Raw genomic sequence first — 17,017 nt, 5'->3', positions numbered from 1 at the left:
AGACAACAGCGTTAGGGTTTTTACCATTATGTAACTAGCATTCCAACTTAATGGTCATTTACTTCCAAAGTACCGCATTGGTCATAATAAAATTAAAGCTATTTGTAACTTGATGGAATTCTCCGCGTCAGACATTTTACTTCAAATTCGTAAGCTGAATCCAAGCTCAGCTGCAGGCTTTGACTGTTTATCTTCAAACTGCTTACCAAATTGGAATGAGGTGGTTTCTCACCTTTACATAATTGTTTGTTCCATCCTTGTGGGACACTCCCTTATTCTTCAATGGTGGCTACTCTGGTCTCCATGCAGAAAAAGGTAAGCAGAATTCTAACAACGCATAAAATTTCGTCAAAACTGCTTCAACATCTGTGACTAATTCATCTGGAATCTCTTTTACATGCTAATAGAAATTAGTTTGCTTGTAAAAAAAAAAAAAAAACATTCAGTAGAATTTGAAACTTTTATTTTGGTTTTATATACCTCAACTGCCGTTTAACCCAGCCACTTTCATGTATCAGAATAAGTATCAGAATATGTATATTAAACTGAAAATACACGGTTATTTTATTTTTAGTAAAGTGCAAATTATGTTCTGGTCTTGAGAAGACATGTGTCATGTCAGCCCTAATCCTTTTAATCTTTGCTCGTTGTGAGTTTGACTATGTCATCTATTGTTATTTCGCTTAGTTTGGGGTTTCATTTATTTATTAATAGTGATTTGTGGTAGTTTTACACTTGGAAGGTAAGAAAAATAGACCCGTAGAATTTGGCAACGCTTTTGTCCGTAAAAACTTAAACAGGAAGAATCTGTTGGTTCCCAAAGCCAACTATCCTTTCAAAGTAAAGCTAAGCCTTGTTAAACTTTTTGGTGTCATATATTTTTAGCTTAATTTTTATGATTGTCCACCTACATCTTTTTCTTCTCCATTTTTTTAATTTGGCGCCCGCTACTGCCAAAAATTCCAAAAATTCAAATGGAAGTCTTTTCAAGAAAAATGAATTTGGGTTTTTTTCTAAGTTTTTAAGATACGTTTGGTGTGTAAATTCCTCTTTTTTCCGTTCCTTAGCACTTTTAAACGAAACTAAAAAAAAAAATCAAATAAAATTCTCAAATTTGGAAACCTTATTTTCCACGGGGGGAGGGGGTATTGTCCGGGGTGTATTTTCCGGGTTTGTTTCTGGGGTAAGGGGTATTTTCCAGGGGGGATAAACACCTAGAACTGACATGGCTATCTTATATTCTGCTCTCATATGTTACTGTACTTAATATGTTACTCAAGATTTCTGAGAGTTTTGCTGCTGATCATGATATCATGTACAGTATTGCAAAGACAGAGTTTTCTTCCATGGCATTCTCGGACGCATGTCCCAACTGTTGTTGTGATAATGGCCTATCTTTCTAAAGGAGTTCGATTGCTTACAATTATAATTGCAAGAATTTTTTTGTGATGATCATTTTTCCCATATTTAAGGCATACAGTTTAATTAAAACAAAGTGTTTAAATTAAATTATATACCTTAAATATGGGGGATGACTAATAAATTTAATTCTGGTAAAATGACGTATATCATAAAACTGAAAAAAGAAATTTGTAAACAGAGTACACCAAGTGTTTAGCCAGGGTCAACAGACCTACCCTCTAAGACACGGTGCGGCCCAGGCATGGCTACGCGACTTGCTTGTATATACTGATTCTCATTGTCACTTGTCTGCTAACGAGATACAATATGAGCCTCTTTTTGATGTCATGGCGTCACCATAAGTTCGATACACCCACCCTGGGAAAAATACAAATTCTTCCTTAAAGTTGTAATCTTTTTAGATCGTTCTTGTGGCCAGATATTTCAATATATTGGTTTTAGGGAAAAAAAAGAATGTAGCTGATTTTAAGACGGGGCCCAGGCACTCAGCATGTGGCAGGCTTGTATATATTGATTGTCGTTGTAAGTAGTAACCTCCAAATGAATCACCTTTGCTCGCTGCTCTTTCTTCGAGAAAATGGAGGGCCCCCAGAGAAAATATGTAACGTTGAAGGGTCCAAATGACTTTTAACCCACGTTGCTTAGTTTATGGCATCTTTGTAGGTTTTACACCGGGTTTCGCACCTTTTTTTGTTGATGTCAAAGATTGTGATGGTGCTGTTCTTCTAACGTAACATTTCTTTCTTCTTCACTTTCTTCTAACAACACAATTCTTTGTTCTTCACTTCTTTTTTTGACATATTATTATACTCGCTTTCTCGGTATGGCTGGTAGTTTTCGAAGCCAATAACTCTTAATGAGTCTATTGATATTAGAATTTCTCATTCTTTTATTATTTATAGTTCTGATCAGCTTGAATTACACGAAAATAATTAATGCTCTCGTTTTTCTTAGGATCACAGTTTATTAAGGAGCTCTAGGTCTATCAGTTTTAGTGTCTTAAGTGTAATCAACTGCTGCGTAGTTTAAGGCATCTGTGTACATTTGTAATGGCTTTTGCACCAAATTTTGTTGGCGTCAAACGTTGTGATGGTGTTGTTCTTCAAACGTAATATTCTTTCTTCTTCCCTTTTATTTGTGAGTCGTTCTGATTTCCGCTTTAGCTTGTCTTCTAACAGCACAATTATTTGTTCTTCACTTCATTTTTGACACGTTCTGTACCCGCTTTCTCGCTATCGCTTGTAATTCTTGCTGTTGCTTATCTTCTAGTCACATATTTCTTTGTTCTCGTTTTCACGTATATTTTAACTACATTTGTCATTGCTATTCACTTTCAATTTTAATTCGTTCTACTCCTCGTTGTCGCATGTCTTGTAACCACATATGATGTAATTTATTTTCTTGAAATGTGCTCATCAATGTGACGTCAGTCATATGATTTTTCTTATCAATGATATGTTTCTTGTGTAATTGTTCCTACATCATAGACACTAAAAACGATAAAACACTGCTGAGGAAAATACTACATATGTATCCTCTTGAAATGTGCTCAAAAATATGATTTTGTTTTGATATTTTACAAAACGCATTAAAATTTAATTTGATTGTCGATCGTATCAGTGGTTTTTCGGTGCAAATATACAAAAAGTTTGCCGAATAAAATTAAATTAAATTAAATTTCATGAGCAAAACTGTCTTTCTTTTCACCGAGCTAAGTACGGTTCCCTGATTTTAACTTTATTGCAAGCCAACTTTATGTAAGTTTTTTTTTAGAATATCCGCCTTTTTAATATACAAGCTAATGCAGTACAGAATTCTAACTCTAGTAGTTTTGTTTAAATTAATTAATATTAACTTAGTTTAAGGTCACCGGCTTCCACAAATAAAGCCACTAAAACAGTTACAAGACAAACAAATTTAATTCAATATTTTATCAATGGGTAAATAAATAATTCTCATGCGACGTTTGTCCTACAAAGAATTTGTTTTCATACGTACTTCTATTTCATTTCCTAGTCAGGCCCTTACCCCAAGGACCAATATAATTCCCACAACATCAAGAGTAATCAAGTATTTCTAATATAGATGAATGAACTCTGATAAACTAGTTCTTTTTCTTCTATGTGACTGGATCTCCAATAAGACATGTCAATAATGATTATCACTTTTTGTCCCAAAAATTGTATATCTTCTTATAATTTGTAACTAATATTGCGCATCAATTGTTCATATTGAAGCTATTTTCATTACAAAAAGGATGCAAAGTTGTTGTTTTTTCTCGGGGGGTGGGGGGGGGGATGGGACTTCAGTGGCAGCAAAGAAATTAGAAAAAAAACATTGCCTTTCAACTTGTTTCAGCTAATTTAGGCGCCTCGTATTCTTTGTTTTCTTGAAAAAAAACAAAAAAACAATAAAGTTAAATATAATAAACGATTATTAGTGGGCAAAGCGATACTATTTACCTGGTTTGCTTTTAGAAGGGGATACTCTTCGCGTCATTACGTTTGCAATTTTTTTTCCAAATATTCCGTACAATGTTATCACAAAATTAAAGCCTTTAAGTACGACAGGCTTTGAATAAAAAATAAATTAAAAAAATAATCATTACAAGTAAATCTATAATATTTGAATTAGTTACTTGTCATTTTTAGTTCTATGATTTAATTAATCTATGCTTAAATTTAGTTAGGCTAAATTTAGTTAGATCATATTTTCTTTCCCCCACCATTATTATAGCTCCGAACCTCCGATACTTCATAGCAAATATTTTTTCCCCCCATTCAATCAGTTCTAAACTTAAAAGAATAAAATATCGATGTTTGCATTTTCAAAATAATTCCAAAGTTACAATTTATATAATGGCCATGTTTGTGCCCATATTTACGTGTAAATTCACAAGGGACAGAATTCCACCCTGCGGTGGATTTATTTTTGTACAGTCCTCGTTTGTACTGGTTTGTAAGCGCTGAATCATCAAACAGCAGCAAGCGTTTGATCAGCTGATCGAAGAGCTTCAGCGAAGGTCCTGCCCTTGCATCGTATACCAGATAAATCCATTAATGTGACTAGTGCTATATACGGGAATAACATTACTGCGATTAAGTTAGGAAATTGGGTTTGTAGCCGGTTTCGTATTAAATCAGAAGTTAAGCAGGGTTGCGTCCCCCTATCCCCATTTATATGGGTCATCTTGATGGATTTTGTTCCAAGGCCAAGGCCATGGCAGAATACGGAATCAAAGGGGGAAGTAAAACTCTCCCAGACTTAGATTATGCTGATAATTTAAACATCGTAGATGAAAAAGTTAGCGAAATGATGTCAACTTTTAGAGGTTTTGCGGGCTCATGGTGCAAGAAGAGATATGAAAATTAATGTTAAGAAGACTAAGTTGCTAAGACTTGGAATAATATACAGCTAGTGACTATTCACCATCAGGAAATCAAACTGCTTGAAAACGGTTATTTGACACTTTGTCATAACATCCACTGGGAAATATTATGCCTGTGCTGTTGCTTTGGCCCTAAATTTCTATCATGGGAAATAATTAGTGTTCCACTTTGCTCCCCTCTCTCATGAAAATGACTCTTGATGCTTATATAAATAAGATCCCTCATCCTTTACGGGAAATTGATTTCGACTAAACAACAAAGGATAACTGTTAACTTCGGATAAGATATTGTTCCGTTGTGAGCACAATAGCTTTGCTGTCGTTATTTGTTCTTTTGGAACTTCTTTTGTTATGAGAGAGTGTCGTATGTAATTTGGAATAACTTATGCATTTTATGAAGCTCGGGCTATATAACAATTACAGTCAATAGTAAAAATGGAGGCTGTCCTTTGCTTCATTGTTTGTTTTTTTGAAACATCGATGTATCCTTCTTTTTATCAGTTTTTACCAATTTATAAGTGAAGATACTGTTCTATGATACTGGCCGTTTAGACGTAATTTGCGTTGCTTTCATAGAAATGAAGCTCGAATTGGAGTATTATAAAAGTTAAGTTCGAAAGGCTGAGCTATCACATCTGTTGCTTTCTTTTTTTCTTGCACTTACTTTCTTTTTAGTGAAAAAGAAACTTGTTCAAAACGGGTATTTGTTTTACTAATGTCGAACATCAAGGTCTGTTGCATTTATAGTTGACATGTAATGCTCACATAGCCATGCACATTTCACACTAGCTTTAGTACATTCGACATTAAGAGCCAACATAAAATAAAAAAAAACTTGTTCCACAAGAAAGTAAAGTAATATTTTAAAACTTAAAATTAATAGAAACTATCCCAAATATAATATAAGTTTACAACACTAAATTTTAAGTTTTATGCTTTGATGCTCCTAGATGTGTTGATTTAAGTTTATTTGCTTTATAAAGTTTTCAGTTCCAACATTTTGATCCGCAATAGGTAATAAACCCGATGCGATTAACAACTGGGAAGATCTATTAAGTTCTAATTCCGAATTTTATTTTTATTTTATTTTATTTTTTTTTTTTTTTTATACTTTTAAAGCACAATTTGAATTTTAGCGCAAGGAGTAGCAGAATTGAAGACGGGTACAGACACATTATATACAGGATATTTCTCTGAATTTAGTTACAAATTCGCTTTCTGCCTTCGTTTGAAAAAAAAACTTTTTGTAGCATTATTTCAATTTGTGGTAACGACTCAATAGTAACAAAAACTCTAAAAAAGGAATTTTTATACCGATAGATACGTAAAAGGAATTAGAATTTTGGGTTGGGTCGAATTAGAATTAGAATTAGGTGGAGGGGAGTGGGGGTCGGGGAGAGGGGTTAAGTGGATGTTTCTTTCCATGGAGGACTTGTTCATGGGGGAAGGGAATTTTCCATGAAGGGGTGCCGGATTCCCCAGCATTATTAAAAAACGATCAGAAACTAAATTAAAAAAAAGTTTTTTTAACTGAAAGTAAGGAGCAACATTAAAACTCAAAACGAACAGAAATTAATACGTATATGAGGCCCCCCCCCCCCTAGTCAATACCTAGCTCTTCACGCTAAAGTTTATTAGTACTTTCAAGAGAGATATTCTTAAAGAATTGGAACAAAATTCGAACTTAAGCGTAAAGAGTGAGGCATTGACTGGGTGAAAACCCCCCTCATATATGTAATAATTTCTGTTCGTTTTAAGTTTTAATGTTGCTCCTTACTCTTAGTTGACAAAACTTGTTCTTTATTTAATTAAAGCAAGGAATTATGGCCAGCACAATAATGTACGAACGAAACACACCAGCATGTGAGAGCATGGCCTTAGTTGTTGTTGAACCAAATGAGTATCTTCAAAGCCTTAGATCAAATGGACATCTCATAGTTTCTGGCCTTGTTAAGTGGCCTTGTTGAATTGAAGTTATCAAGTATTTTGGGCAATAGGTTGCATCAAGACTGGGCTGGGTAATTGTACAAAGGGATATTTTAACCCAATTATGACAAAAAATTCAAACCTACAGACGCAATCTTTGTTGTTATCTAGAAATAGTGCAAAAGAACTATACTTTTTTGTACTCTTCGTTTAGTTTTCGTTTAGTAATATTGTATATTCTATTATTGTCGCTTTGGTATGACCACTCCTGAAAAAAGATGCACCCCAAAAGGAATGTTTGGGGGAGTTTGAAGAGTCTACAAATTGAACTGTCACAAATATTTCAAGAGGATGATTTTCTTTAGACAGTCTTCATCATCGAGTGATGTCTCCTAACCCTCCCTTCTAGACGAGGCCTACAGAGTAACCTTTCATTCTAGACTTAAAATCTGTAGAGTGGATGTATTTTATGATAGACTTCTCCAATAAATCGGGTAATATCGGGAAAAGGTTTTAAAATTATTGTCTGAAATAATGTGTTGTTTTTTCCTTGAGGACATCTTATACTTTTTGGAATGGAATGTGCTAACTTTGGCAACGTGTCTTCAGAAACTACAAGGTTTAATATCACAGCTTTTAATAGTTCTAAAGCAATTAACTATTTTAGGATCGACACTCAGTATCATCTCAGCAATGTAATGTGGACAACTTGTGTTTTGTGACACAAAATGTCCAAAAACAGCACCTTGCTGTAACACGATTTCTTTCGTTGCTTAAAATGAAATTAAACATTAAAATTTGCCTCTGAAGAAGGACTCCCGCAAAATTATACAATAACTACTTTGATGCGGTCAGATTCAGAGGAAAAATGAAGGAAAAGCACACTCCCGCGATCGTCCTTATGTCCTAATTGCTTTTGGATGCAAGCGCCCTTTCGTATTTTTGTAGATACGGGGCTGATGCCTTCATTCTCGAGTTTTGAGCATGTTATGTTTGATGATGAAATGTTCCACTGAGATTGCATTACCTTTTAGCGGCGTTTCCTCTCGAAGGAAACAACTTTTCATACGGTAATTTAAAACATAATAACCTTACATATTCGAAATTAATATCGGACATAGATGTTGCATTTTTTTTTTCTCTTTTCAGAGTCGCTCATTAGATGCCAGTTCTTGTCTAGATGACCATGAAGAAGAAAGACTTATCTTAGAAACCTCGAATCCAACAACACATAGTGGAATGTCTAGAGCTCGTTCAGATTATAATTTACTTTCATCCTCTGGTATGTTCCCATTTATCTAATATGCTCAAGATATTTCAGATATGATGTTATTTTATCAAACCTTCGTGGTAACGAACATCTTCTATTATTCTGAGGAATTTGAACTAAGCCTTGGCGGATCCTTCTTATTACTGAACTGATTTAAGCGCAACATAGAAGATTAAATTCCTACAAATACCTGCGGTCTCTACAGAGGGGAGAGAGAGAGAGAGAAAGATAGAGAGAGAGAGAGAGGACAAAGGGTACTTTGGTTATTTTTAATTTGGGTCTCCTCTAGATTTATTTTTTTATATGAAAGACCTTATTTGATTCAGGAAGGTATGGTTTAGAATAATACCGTTCCTTGCTTATTTGCCTAAAATCAAAGGCAGCGCAATAGCGCTGGTTAAGTAAACACCGATGTTGGCACAATTTATGATTCATTTATTTATTTGTTTCTTTAGACCAGGGCACTTCGTATCGAAGGAGTTAACGTAGAAACTTTAAAAAGGGCTCATTCGATTGGAAATTAAAAGGGCTTTTGCCCTTTTTCATAGTCAAAAGTGATTGGAAGGCAACTAACACCCCTTCCACGCCCACCATTTCCCCCAACAAAATTTTGAGACAGCCATTTTGTTCAACGTAGTTGAAAGTTCTGGAATCTTTCAGAGGATGATAGCCCCTTCAGAGCCCTCAGGGCAAGAGTTATAAGTTATGCCCTGGAAGCATATAAGATTCTTATGAAAATCCTTGTCGTAGAAACTTCAAAAAGGGCTCATTTGATTGGAAATTGAAAGGTCTAGTGCCCTTTTTAATATTCATAAGTGATTGGTGGACAACTAACCCCCCTATCACGCCCATCATTTCCTCAAACACATCCAATGAAAATTTTAAGATAACTATTTTGTTCAACGTAGTTGAAAGTTCTGGAAACTACTTTTTGAGGATTAAAAACCCCCCACACCCCTCAGGGTAATGGTTGTAAGTTATATCCTGGGGAGATATAAGGTTTATGTAGAAAGCGCTGTCGTAGAAACTTCAAAAAGAGCTCATTCGGTACGAAACGCAAAGAGGTAGTGCCCTTTTCAATATTTGAAAGTGATTGCAGGGCAACTAACCCCCCTCTCACCCCCACCATTTCCCCAAACATATCCAATCAAAATTTTGAGACAACCATTATTTTCAACGTAGTTGAAAGTTCTGGAAATTGGGTCTTTGAGAATGACAACCCCCCCCCACAACCCTCAGGGCAAGGGTTGTAAGTTATGCCTAGGGGGCATATAAAGTTTTTATAGAAAGTGTTGTCGTAGAAACTTCAAAAGCGCTTATTCGAGTGGAAATTGAAATGGCTAGTGCCCTTTTTAATAGTCGAAAGTGATTGGAGGGCAACTGATCCCCCTCTCACGTTCACCATTTCCCCAAACACATGCAATGAAAAAAGTGAGATAGCCATTTTTTTCAACGTAGCTGAAAGATCTGAAAATTAAGTCTTTGAGGATGACAACCCCTCACCCACAGCCTCAAGGGCAGGGGTTGTAAGTTATGCCCTGGGGGTATGTAAGGTTTTTATAGAAAGCGTTGTTGTAGAAACTTCAAAAAGGGCTCTTTTGATTTGAAATTGAAAGGGCTAGTGCTCTTTTTAATAGTCGCAGGTGATTGGAGGGTAACTAACCCCCCTCTCCCACCCATAATTTCCCCAAACACTTCCGATCAATTTTTTGATATAGCCATTTTGTTGAACTGAGTTGAAGGGTCCGGAAATTAGGTTTTAAGCATGACAACCTCCCCCCCCCCCCAAAGTTCTCAGGGCTAGGGTTGTAAGTTATGCCGTGGGGCATATAATGTTTTTATAGAATTCTTTGTCCTAAACACTTCAAAAAGGGCTCATTCTTTTGGAAATTGAGAGTGCAATTGCCCTTTTTAATAGTCGAATATAATCAGAGGGAGAATCCCCCCTCCACGCCCAACATTTCCCAAAAACATTTCCGATCAACATTTTAATACGAGTAGTAAGTTTCTATTGAATTCTACTACTTTACGTTCCTTGGCACCTTTCCAGAGCATGTACCTATGGATCTGGTTTGGTGGGTATAATCTGGTTTGGTGGGTATAATCTGGTTTGGTGGGTACAGTCTGGTTTGGTGGGTATAGTCTGGTTTGGTTTTTCAAAGAGAGTGAGTATGTTATTTGCTTGCGTGTATATGAATTCCCATGTTATGTGCTTGCATGTGTAGGAATTCCATTGTTATTTGCTTGCATGTATAGGAATTCCTATGTTATTTGCGTGCGTGTATAGGAATTCCCAAGTTATTTGCTTGCTTGTATTGGAATTCCCATGTTAGTTGCTTGTATGTATAGGAATTTCCTGGTTATTTGCTTGCTTATATAAGAACTCCCATGTTATTTGCTTGCGTGCATAGGAAGACAAAGCTTATTTGATTGCATGTATAGAAATTAACGGGGTATTTGCTTGCAGGTATAGGAATTCCTATGTTATTTGCTTGCGTGTATAGGAATTCCGATGTTATTTGCTTGCGTGTATATGAATTCCATTGTTATTTGATTTCATGTATATGAATTCCCATGTAATTTGATTGAGTGTATAGGAATTCACATATTATTTGCTTGCATGTATAGGAATTCCCATGTTATTTGCTTGCGTGTATAGGAATTCCCATGTTATTTGCTTGCATGTATAGGAACTCCCATGTTATTTGCTTGCGTGTATAGGAATTCCCACGTTATCTTGCTTGCGTGTATAGGTATTCCCATATTATTTGCTTGCGTGTATAGGAATTTCCATGTTATTTGATTGCGTGTATAGGAATTCCCACGTTATTTGCTTGCATGTATAGGAATTCCCATGTTATTTGCTTGCGTGTATAGGAATTCACATGCTATTTTAAGGGCTTATGTCCCCACCCATGCTATTATAAGAGTTTATGTCCCCTTCCTATGCTATTCCAGGAGCTTATTTTCCTTCCTATGCTATTATAAGGGCTTTTCCGTGTGGTTTTTCTTTACTTGGTACCCATTAAAAACAAAATTTTTGTGTTAAATAAGTAGATCTTATATCTTTTAAAAGAGCTTTACGGGGTTTGAGAGACTCGGTTGCCTGATTCCGTGTGGTTTTTCTTTACTTGGTGCCCATTAAAAACACAATTTTTGTGTTAAATAAGTAGTTCTTGTATCTTTTAAAAGAGCTTTACGGGGTTTGAGACAATCTGTTGCCTGATTCCGTTTGGTTTTTGTTTACTTAGTGCTCATTAAAAAAGAAATTTTTTTGTTAAATTAGTAGTTCTTGTATCTTTTAAAAGAGCTTTACGGGGTTTGAGAGACTCGGTTGTCTGATTACGTTTGTTTTTTCTTTACTTGGTGCACATTAAAAACGAAATTTTTGTGTTAAATAAGTAGTTTTCGTATCTTTTAAAAGAGCTTTAAGGGGTTTGACAGACTCTGTTGCCTGATTCCGTTTGGTTTTTCATTAATTAGTTCTCAATAAAAACTAATTTTTTGTTTTAATAAATATTTTTTTGTTTATATTAAAAGAGATTTAAGTGGTTTGATATACTCTGTTGAGTGATTCCTTGTGGTTTTTCTCTACTTATTGCCCATTAAAAACGAAGTTTTTGTGTTAAATAAGTAGTTTTTGTATCTGTTAAAAGAGCTTTAAGGGGTTTGAGAGACTCGGTTGCCTGATTACATGTGGTTTTTCTTTACTTGTTGCCCATTAAAAATTAAATTTTAGTAACACATTCTACACTGTGAGCAGTGTAAAAACAAATCCTCTTGATATTATTTGAAGAAATCATTACATAAGAAATTTTTTTTATTTTTTTATGTAGCCTACGTATCTTAAAATGACAAAATATGCTTACGGCTCTAACAATTGTGCTCTATGATTGGTCAGAGACACGATGTGGCTTTCCCACTGGTATTCTATGTCTGGTTATTGACACTACCTAGTCTATTGTATGTATCAAATTAGTATTTTTTACTCATTGGAACAGCAAACATATAAGTTTTATCTTAAAAAAAAAAGTAAAGATGGAGCATTTTAATAAAGTGTGTTCACATAAAAAGGTTATTATAGCATTGACTGCCAACAAGGAGAAGTATTTGAACTATGAAACAAGTACAAGTGGTAGCACTATTGGAAATGTGTGCATTCATTGTCATGACAGTAAGGAACTAAATTTCTTTGGAATACCGAAAAAATTCAACTCTTATGTTGGTGGTTATGCGAGATTGAGATCTCCAGAGATGATTGTGCTCAAAGAGAATGCCAACATAAAAATAATCGTTGATGATAGAGGACAACTCCTTGCTACTGTTGCAGGTAACACACTACCTACTGATATATCCAATCATCAGCTTTCGGGTATTAGCATTCAACGCAAGGTCAATAAAAGAAAGGCCAACTCTTCTACTAATATCGTAAACCATATCCTGTCTACGTGCCGAAACTGTTACATGTGTAAAACTAATGTGATAATAGACAGTGAAATTGCCAGAAAAATAAAAAGGGCATTGTCAGAAAATATCACAATGGAATATAAACATGAATCGATGAAAAACAAAGCACCAACAATCGTTACTGCCATTGATCATAAGTCAATGAACCAAATAATATCAAAGACGAAAAGCATATTGAGCCTGTTGATGAGACACCAGTAAAAACTGTGTATGACTCAAAACGGAATAATGATTATTCTACTGATTACGAACTAAGAGAAGACAATAGCTACAATATCAAGAGAGAACATGGTGAACTACTTTATGGAACAGATTCAAAATGTCCAAAGTTAATCATTGATATTAATAATGTATCATAATATATTTTTGTATTAATATTCTACATAGCATTATTTCATTAAAAATATCACATTGTTATGTGTTCATTATTTTGAGAGTAAGCTAAGCTAGCATATCAAACGTTTAGAATCTCTATTAAAAAATTGGAGATGTAAGAAAAGGAATTTGCATACATCTATTGTCAGACACATGGGATAACATTGACAAAATCTAGGTATCAGAATGAATAAATTCTTTATCAAAATCCATTATCGGATATGTCGGTTAAAATTGATAAAATATAAATGTCAGAGTGAATAATTTTTTTTATCAACATCCTTTGTCAGATACATCAAATAAAATTGACAAAATCTAAATTTAAGAATAAATAAATACTTTAACAACATCCATTATCAGATATGACGGATAAAATTGACATAATCTAAGTTTCAGAGTGACTAAGTTCTATATCAACATCCTTTTCTCAGATACAAAGGATAAAATTGAAAAATTCTAGATTTTAAAGTGAATAAATTTTTTTTTATTAACATCCTTTGGCAGATACATCGGATAAGATTGACAAAATATAAATTTCAGAATGAATAAATTCATTATCAACATCCTTTTGTCGGATATGTCGGATAAAATTGACAAAATCTAAGTATCAGTGTGAATATTTTTTTTAACAACATCCTTTGCCAGATACATCGGATAAAATTGATAAAATATAAGTGCCAGAGTGAATAATTTTTTTTACTATCAACATCCTTTGTCAGATACATCAAACAAAATTGACAAAATCTAAATTTCAGAAAAAATAAATGCTTTAACAACATCCTTTATCGGATATGTCGGATAAAATTGACAAAATCTAAGTGTCAGAGTGAATAAATTCTATATCAACATCCTTTTCTCGGATACATAGGATAAAATTGACAAAATCTGAATTTCAGAATGAATAAATTCATTATCAACATCCTTCGTCGGATATGTAGGATAAAATTGACAAAATCTAAATTTCAGAATGAATAAATGCTATAACAATATCCTTAATCGGATATGTCGGATAAAATTGACAAAATCTAAGTCTCAAAGTGACTAAATTCTATATCAACATCCTTTTCTCAGACACATAAGATAAAATTGACAAATTCTAAGTGTCAGTGTGAATACATTTTTTTTTATCAACATCCTTTGTCAGATACATCAAATAAAATCGACAAAATCTAAATTTCAGAGTGAATAAATTCTTTAACAACATCCTTTATCGTATATGTCGGATAAAATTGAAAAAATCTAAGTGTCAGAGTGAATAAATTTTTTTTATCAACATCCTTTGGCAGATACATCAAATAAAATTGACAAAATCTAAATTTCAATATAAATAAATGCTTTAATAACATCCTTTATCGGATATGTTGGATAAAATAGACAAAATCTAAGTGACAGAGTGAATAAATTTTTGTTTATCAACAGCCTTTTCTCGGATACTTATCGGATATATCGGATAAAATTGACAAAATCTAAGTATCAAAGTGACTAAATTCTATATCAACATCCTTTTCTCAGATACATAGGATAAAATTGACAAATTCTAAGTGTTAGAGTGAATAATTTTTTTTATCAACATCCTTTGGCAGATACATCGGATAAAATTGACAAAATATAAATTTCAGAATGAATAAATTCATTATCAACATCCTTTGTCGGATACGTCAGATTAAATTGACAAAATCTAAGTATCAGATGAACAAATGCTTTAACAACATCCTTTATCGGATATTTCAGATAAAATTGACAAAATATAAGGATCAGAGTGACTAAATTCTACATCAACATCCTTTTCTCGGATGCATAGGATAAAATTGATAGAATCTAAGTGTCAGCGTGAATAAATTTTTTTATCAACATCCTTTGTCAGATACATCAGATAAAATTGACAAAATCTAAATTTCAGAATGAATAAATTCATTATCAACATCCTTTGTCGGTTATGTCTGATAAAATTGACAAAATCAAAGTATCTGAGTGAATAATTTTTTTATCAAAATCCTTTGCTAGATACATCGAATAAAATTGATAAAATATAAGTGCCAGAGTGAATAATTTTTTTTATCAACATCCTTTGTCAGATACATCAAATAAAATTGAAAAAATCTAAATTTCAGAATAAATAAATGCTTTAGCAACATCCTTTATCGGATATGTCTGATAAAATTGACAAAATCTAAGTATCAGAGTGACTAAATTCTATATCAACAACCTTTTCTCGGATACATAGGATAAAATTGACAGAATCTAAGTGTTATAGGGAATAAATTTTTTTTAATCAACATCCTTTTCTCGGATACATAGGAAAAAATTGACGAAATCTGAATTTCAGAATGAATAAATTCATTATCAAAATCCTTTGTCGGATATGTCGGATAAAATAGACAAAATCTAAATTTCAGAATGAATAAATGCTATAACAATATCCATTTTCGGGATATGTCGGATAAAATTGACAAAATCTAAGTATCAGAGTGACTAAATTCTATATCAACATCCTTTTCTCGGATACATAGGATAAAATTGACAAATTCTAAGTGTTAGAGTGAATAATTTTTTTTTCAAAATTCTTTGCCAGATACATCTGATAAACCTGACAAAATCTAAGTATCAGAGTGAATAAATTCATTATCAACATCGTTTGTCGGATATGTCGGATAAAATTGACAAAATCTAATTTTCAGAATGAATAAATGCTATAACAATATCCTTTATCGGATATTGACAAATTCTAAGTGTTAGAGTAAATAATTTTTTTTTTCAACATCCTTTGCCAGATACATCGGATAAAATTGACAAAATCTAATTATCAGAGTGAATAAATTCATTATCAACATCCTTTGTCGGATATGTCGCATAAAATTGACAAAATCTAATTTTCAGAATGAATAAATGCTATAACAATATCCTTTATCGGATATGTCGGATAAAATTGACAAAATTTAAATATCAGAATGATATAAATGCTTTAACAACATCCTTCATCGGATTTGTCGGATAAAATTGACAAAATCTAACTATCAGAGTGACTAAATTCTATACCAACATCCTTTTCTAAGATAAATAGGATAAAATTTACAGAATCTAAGTGTCAGAGTGAATAAATTTTTTTTTATCAACATCCTTTTCTCGGATACACAGGATAAAATTGAAAAAATCTGAATTTCAGAATGAATAAATTCATTATCAACATCCTTTGTCGGATATGTCGGATAAAATAGACAAAATCTAAATTTCAGAATGAATAAATTCTATAACAATATACTATATTGGATATGTCGGATAAAAGTATCGGAGTGACTAAATTCTATATCAACATCCTTTTCTCGGATACATAGGATAAAATTGACAAATTCTAAGTGTTAGAGTGAATACATTTTTTTATCAACATCCTTTGCCAGATACATCGGATAAAATTGACAAGATCTAAGTATCAGAGTGAATAAATTCATTATCAACATCCTTTGTCGAATATCTCGGACAAAATTGACAAAATCTAAGCATCAGAGTGAATAATTTTTTTTTATCAACATCCTTTGCCAGATACATCGACAAAAATTGACAGAACCTAAGTGTCAGAGTGAATAATTTTTTTTTTATAAACATACTTTGTCAGATACATCAAATAAGAACTGAAAAAATTTAAAATTCTGAATTATTGAATGTTTGAAAAGCATCTTTCATCCGATATATTGCCTAAAATTGACAGTGTAATTAAATTCTATATCAAAATCCTTTTCTGAGATGCATAGATTAAAATTAGCAAAATATAAGTATTAGAGTGAATATTTTTTTCAACATTCTTTTGCCAGTTACATCGGATAAAATTGACAAAATTTAAGTGTCAGAATGAATAAATTCATTATCAACATCCTTTATCGGATATGTCGGATAAAATTGATAAAATCTAAGTATCAGAGTGATTAAATTCCATATCAATATCATTTTCTTGGATACATGGGATAAAATTGACAAAATCTAAGTATCAGGGTGAATAAATACTTTATCAACATCCTTTAAATGCATTATCAACATCATTTGTCGGCTATATCGGATAAAATTGACAAGAAAGACATGGAGTGTACACTGCGACGGCGCATACATAGTGAGAGAGACATGCAAAGTCGACATAGCTTTATTTCATTTTTTAAGGTTAATTTAGCCGAGGTTACGTG

The 17,017-nt window shown here is 33.1% G+C and overlaps 1 protein-coding gene across 3 annotated transcripts in view; it reads left to right on the top strand.

Annotated features, from left to right (window-relative positions):
• IRSp53 (Insulin receptor substrate 53 kDa) overlaps window positions 1-17,017 on the top strand; it is a 196,488-nt gene that overhangs the window by 94,662 nt on the left and 84,809 nt on the right. For all 3 annotated transcript variants that reach the window (XM_089085933.1, XM_089085930.1, XM_089085934.1), the window contains one exon: window positions 7,886-8,018. In XM_089085933.1, coding sequence (XP_088942059.1) covers window positions 7,886-8,018 — 133 coding nt within the window. The remainder of the gene's footprint in view (window positions 1-7,885; window positions 8,019-17,017) is intronic.

The sequence above is a fragment of the Artemia sp. Qi Xiang Cuo genome, chromosome 1 (genome assembly GCF_049724085.1).
Source record: "Artemia sp. Qi Xiang Cuo chromosome 1, ASM4972408v1, whole genome shotgun sequence".
In the NCBI taxonomy this organism is placed as follows: Eukaryota; Metazoa; Arthropoda; class Branchiopoda; order Anostraca; family Artemiidae; genus Artemia; species Artemia sp. Qi Xiang Cuo.
The sequence above is the reverse complement of the archived record's forward strand: the minus strand, read 5'-3'. Positions and strand labels throughout refer to the sequence as shown.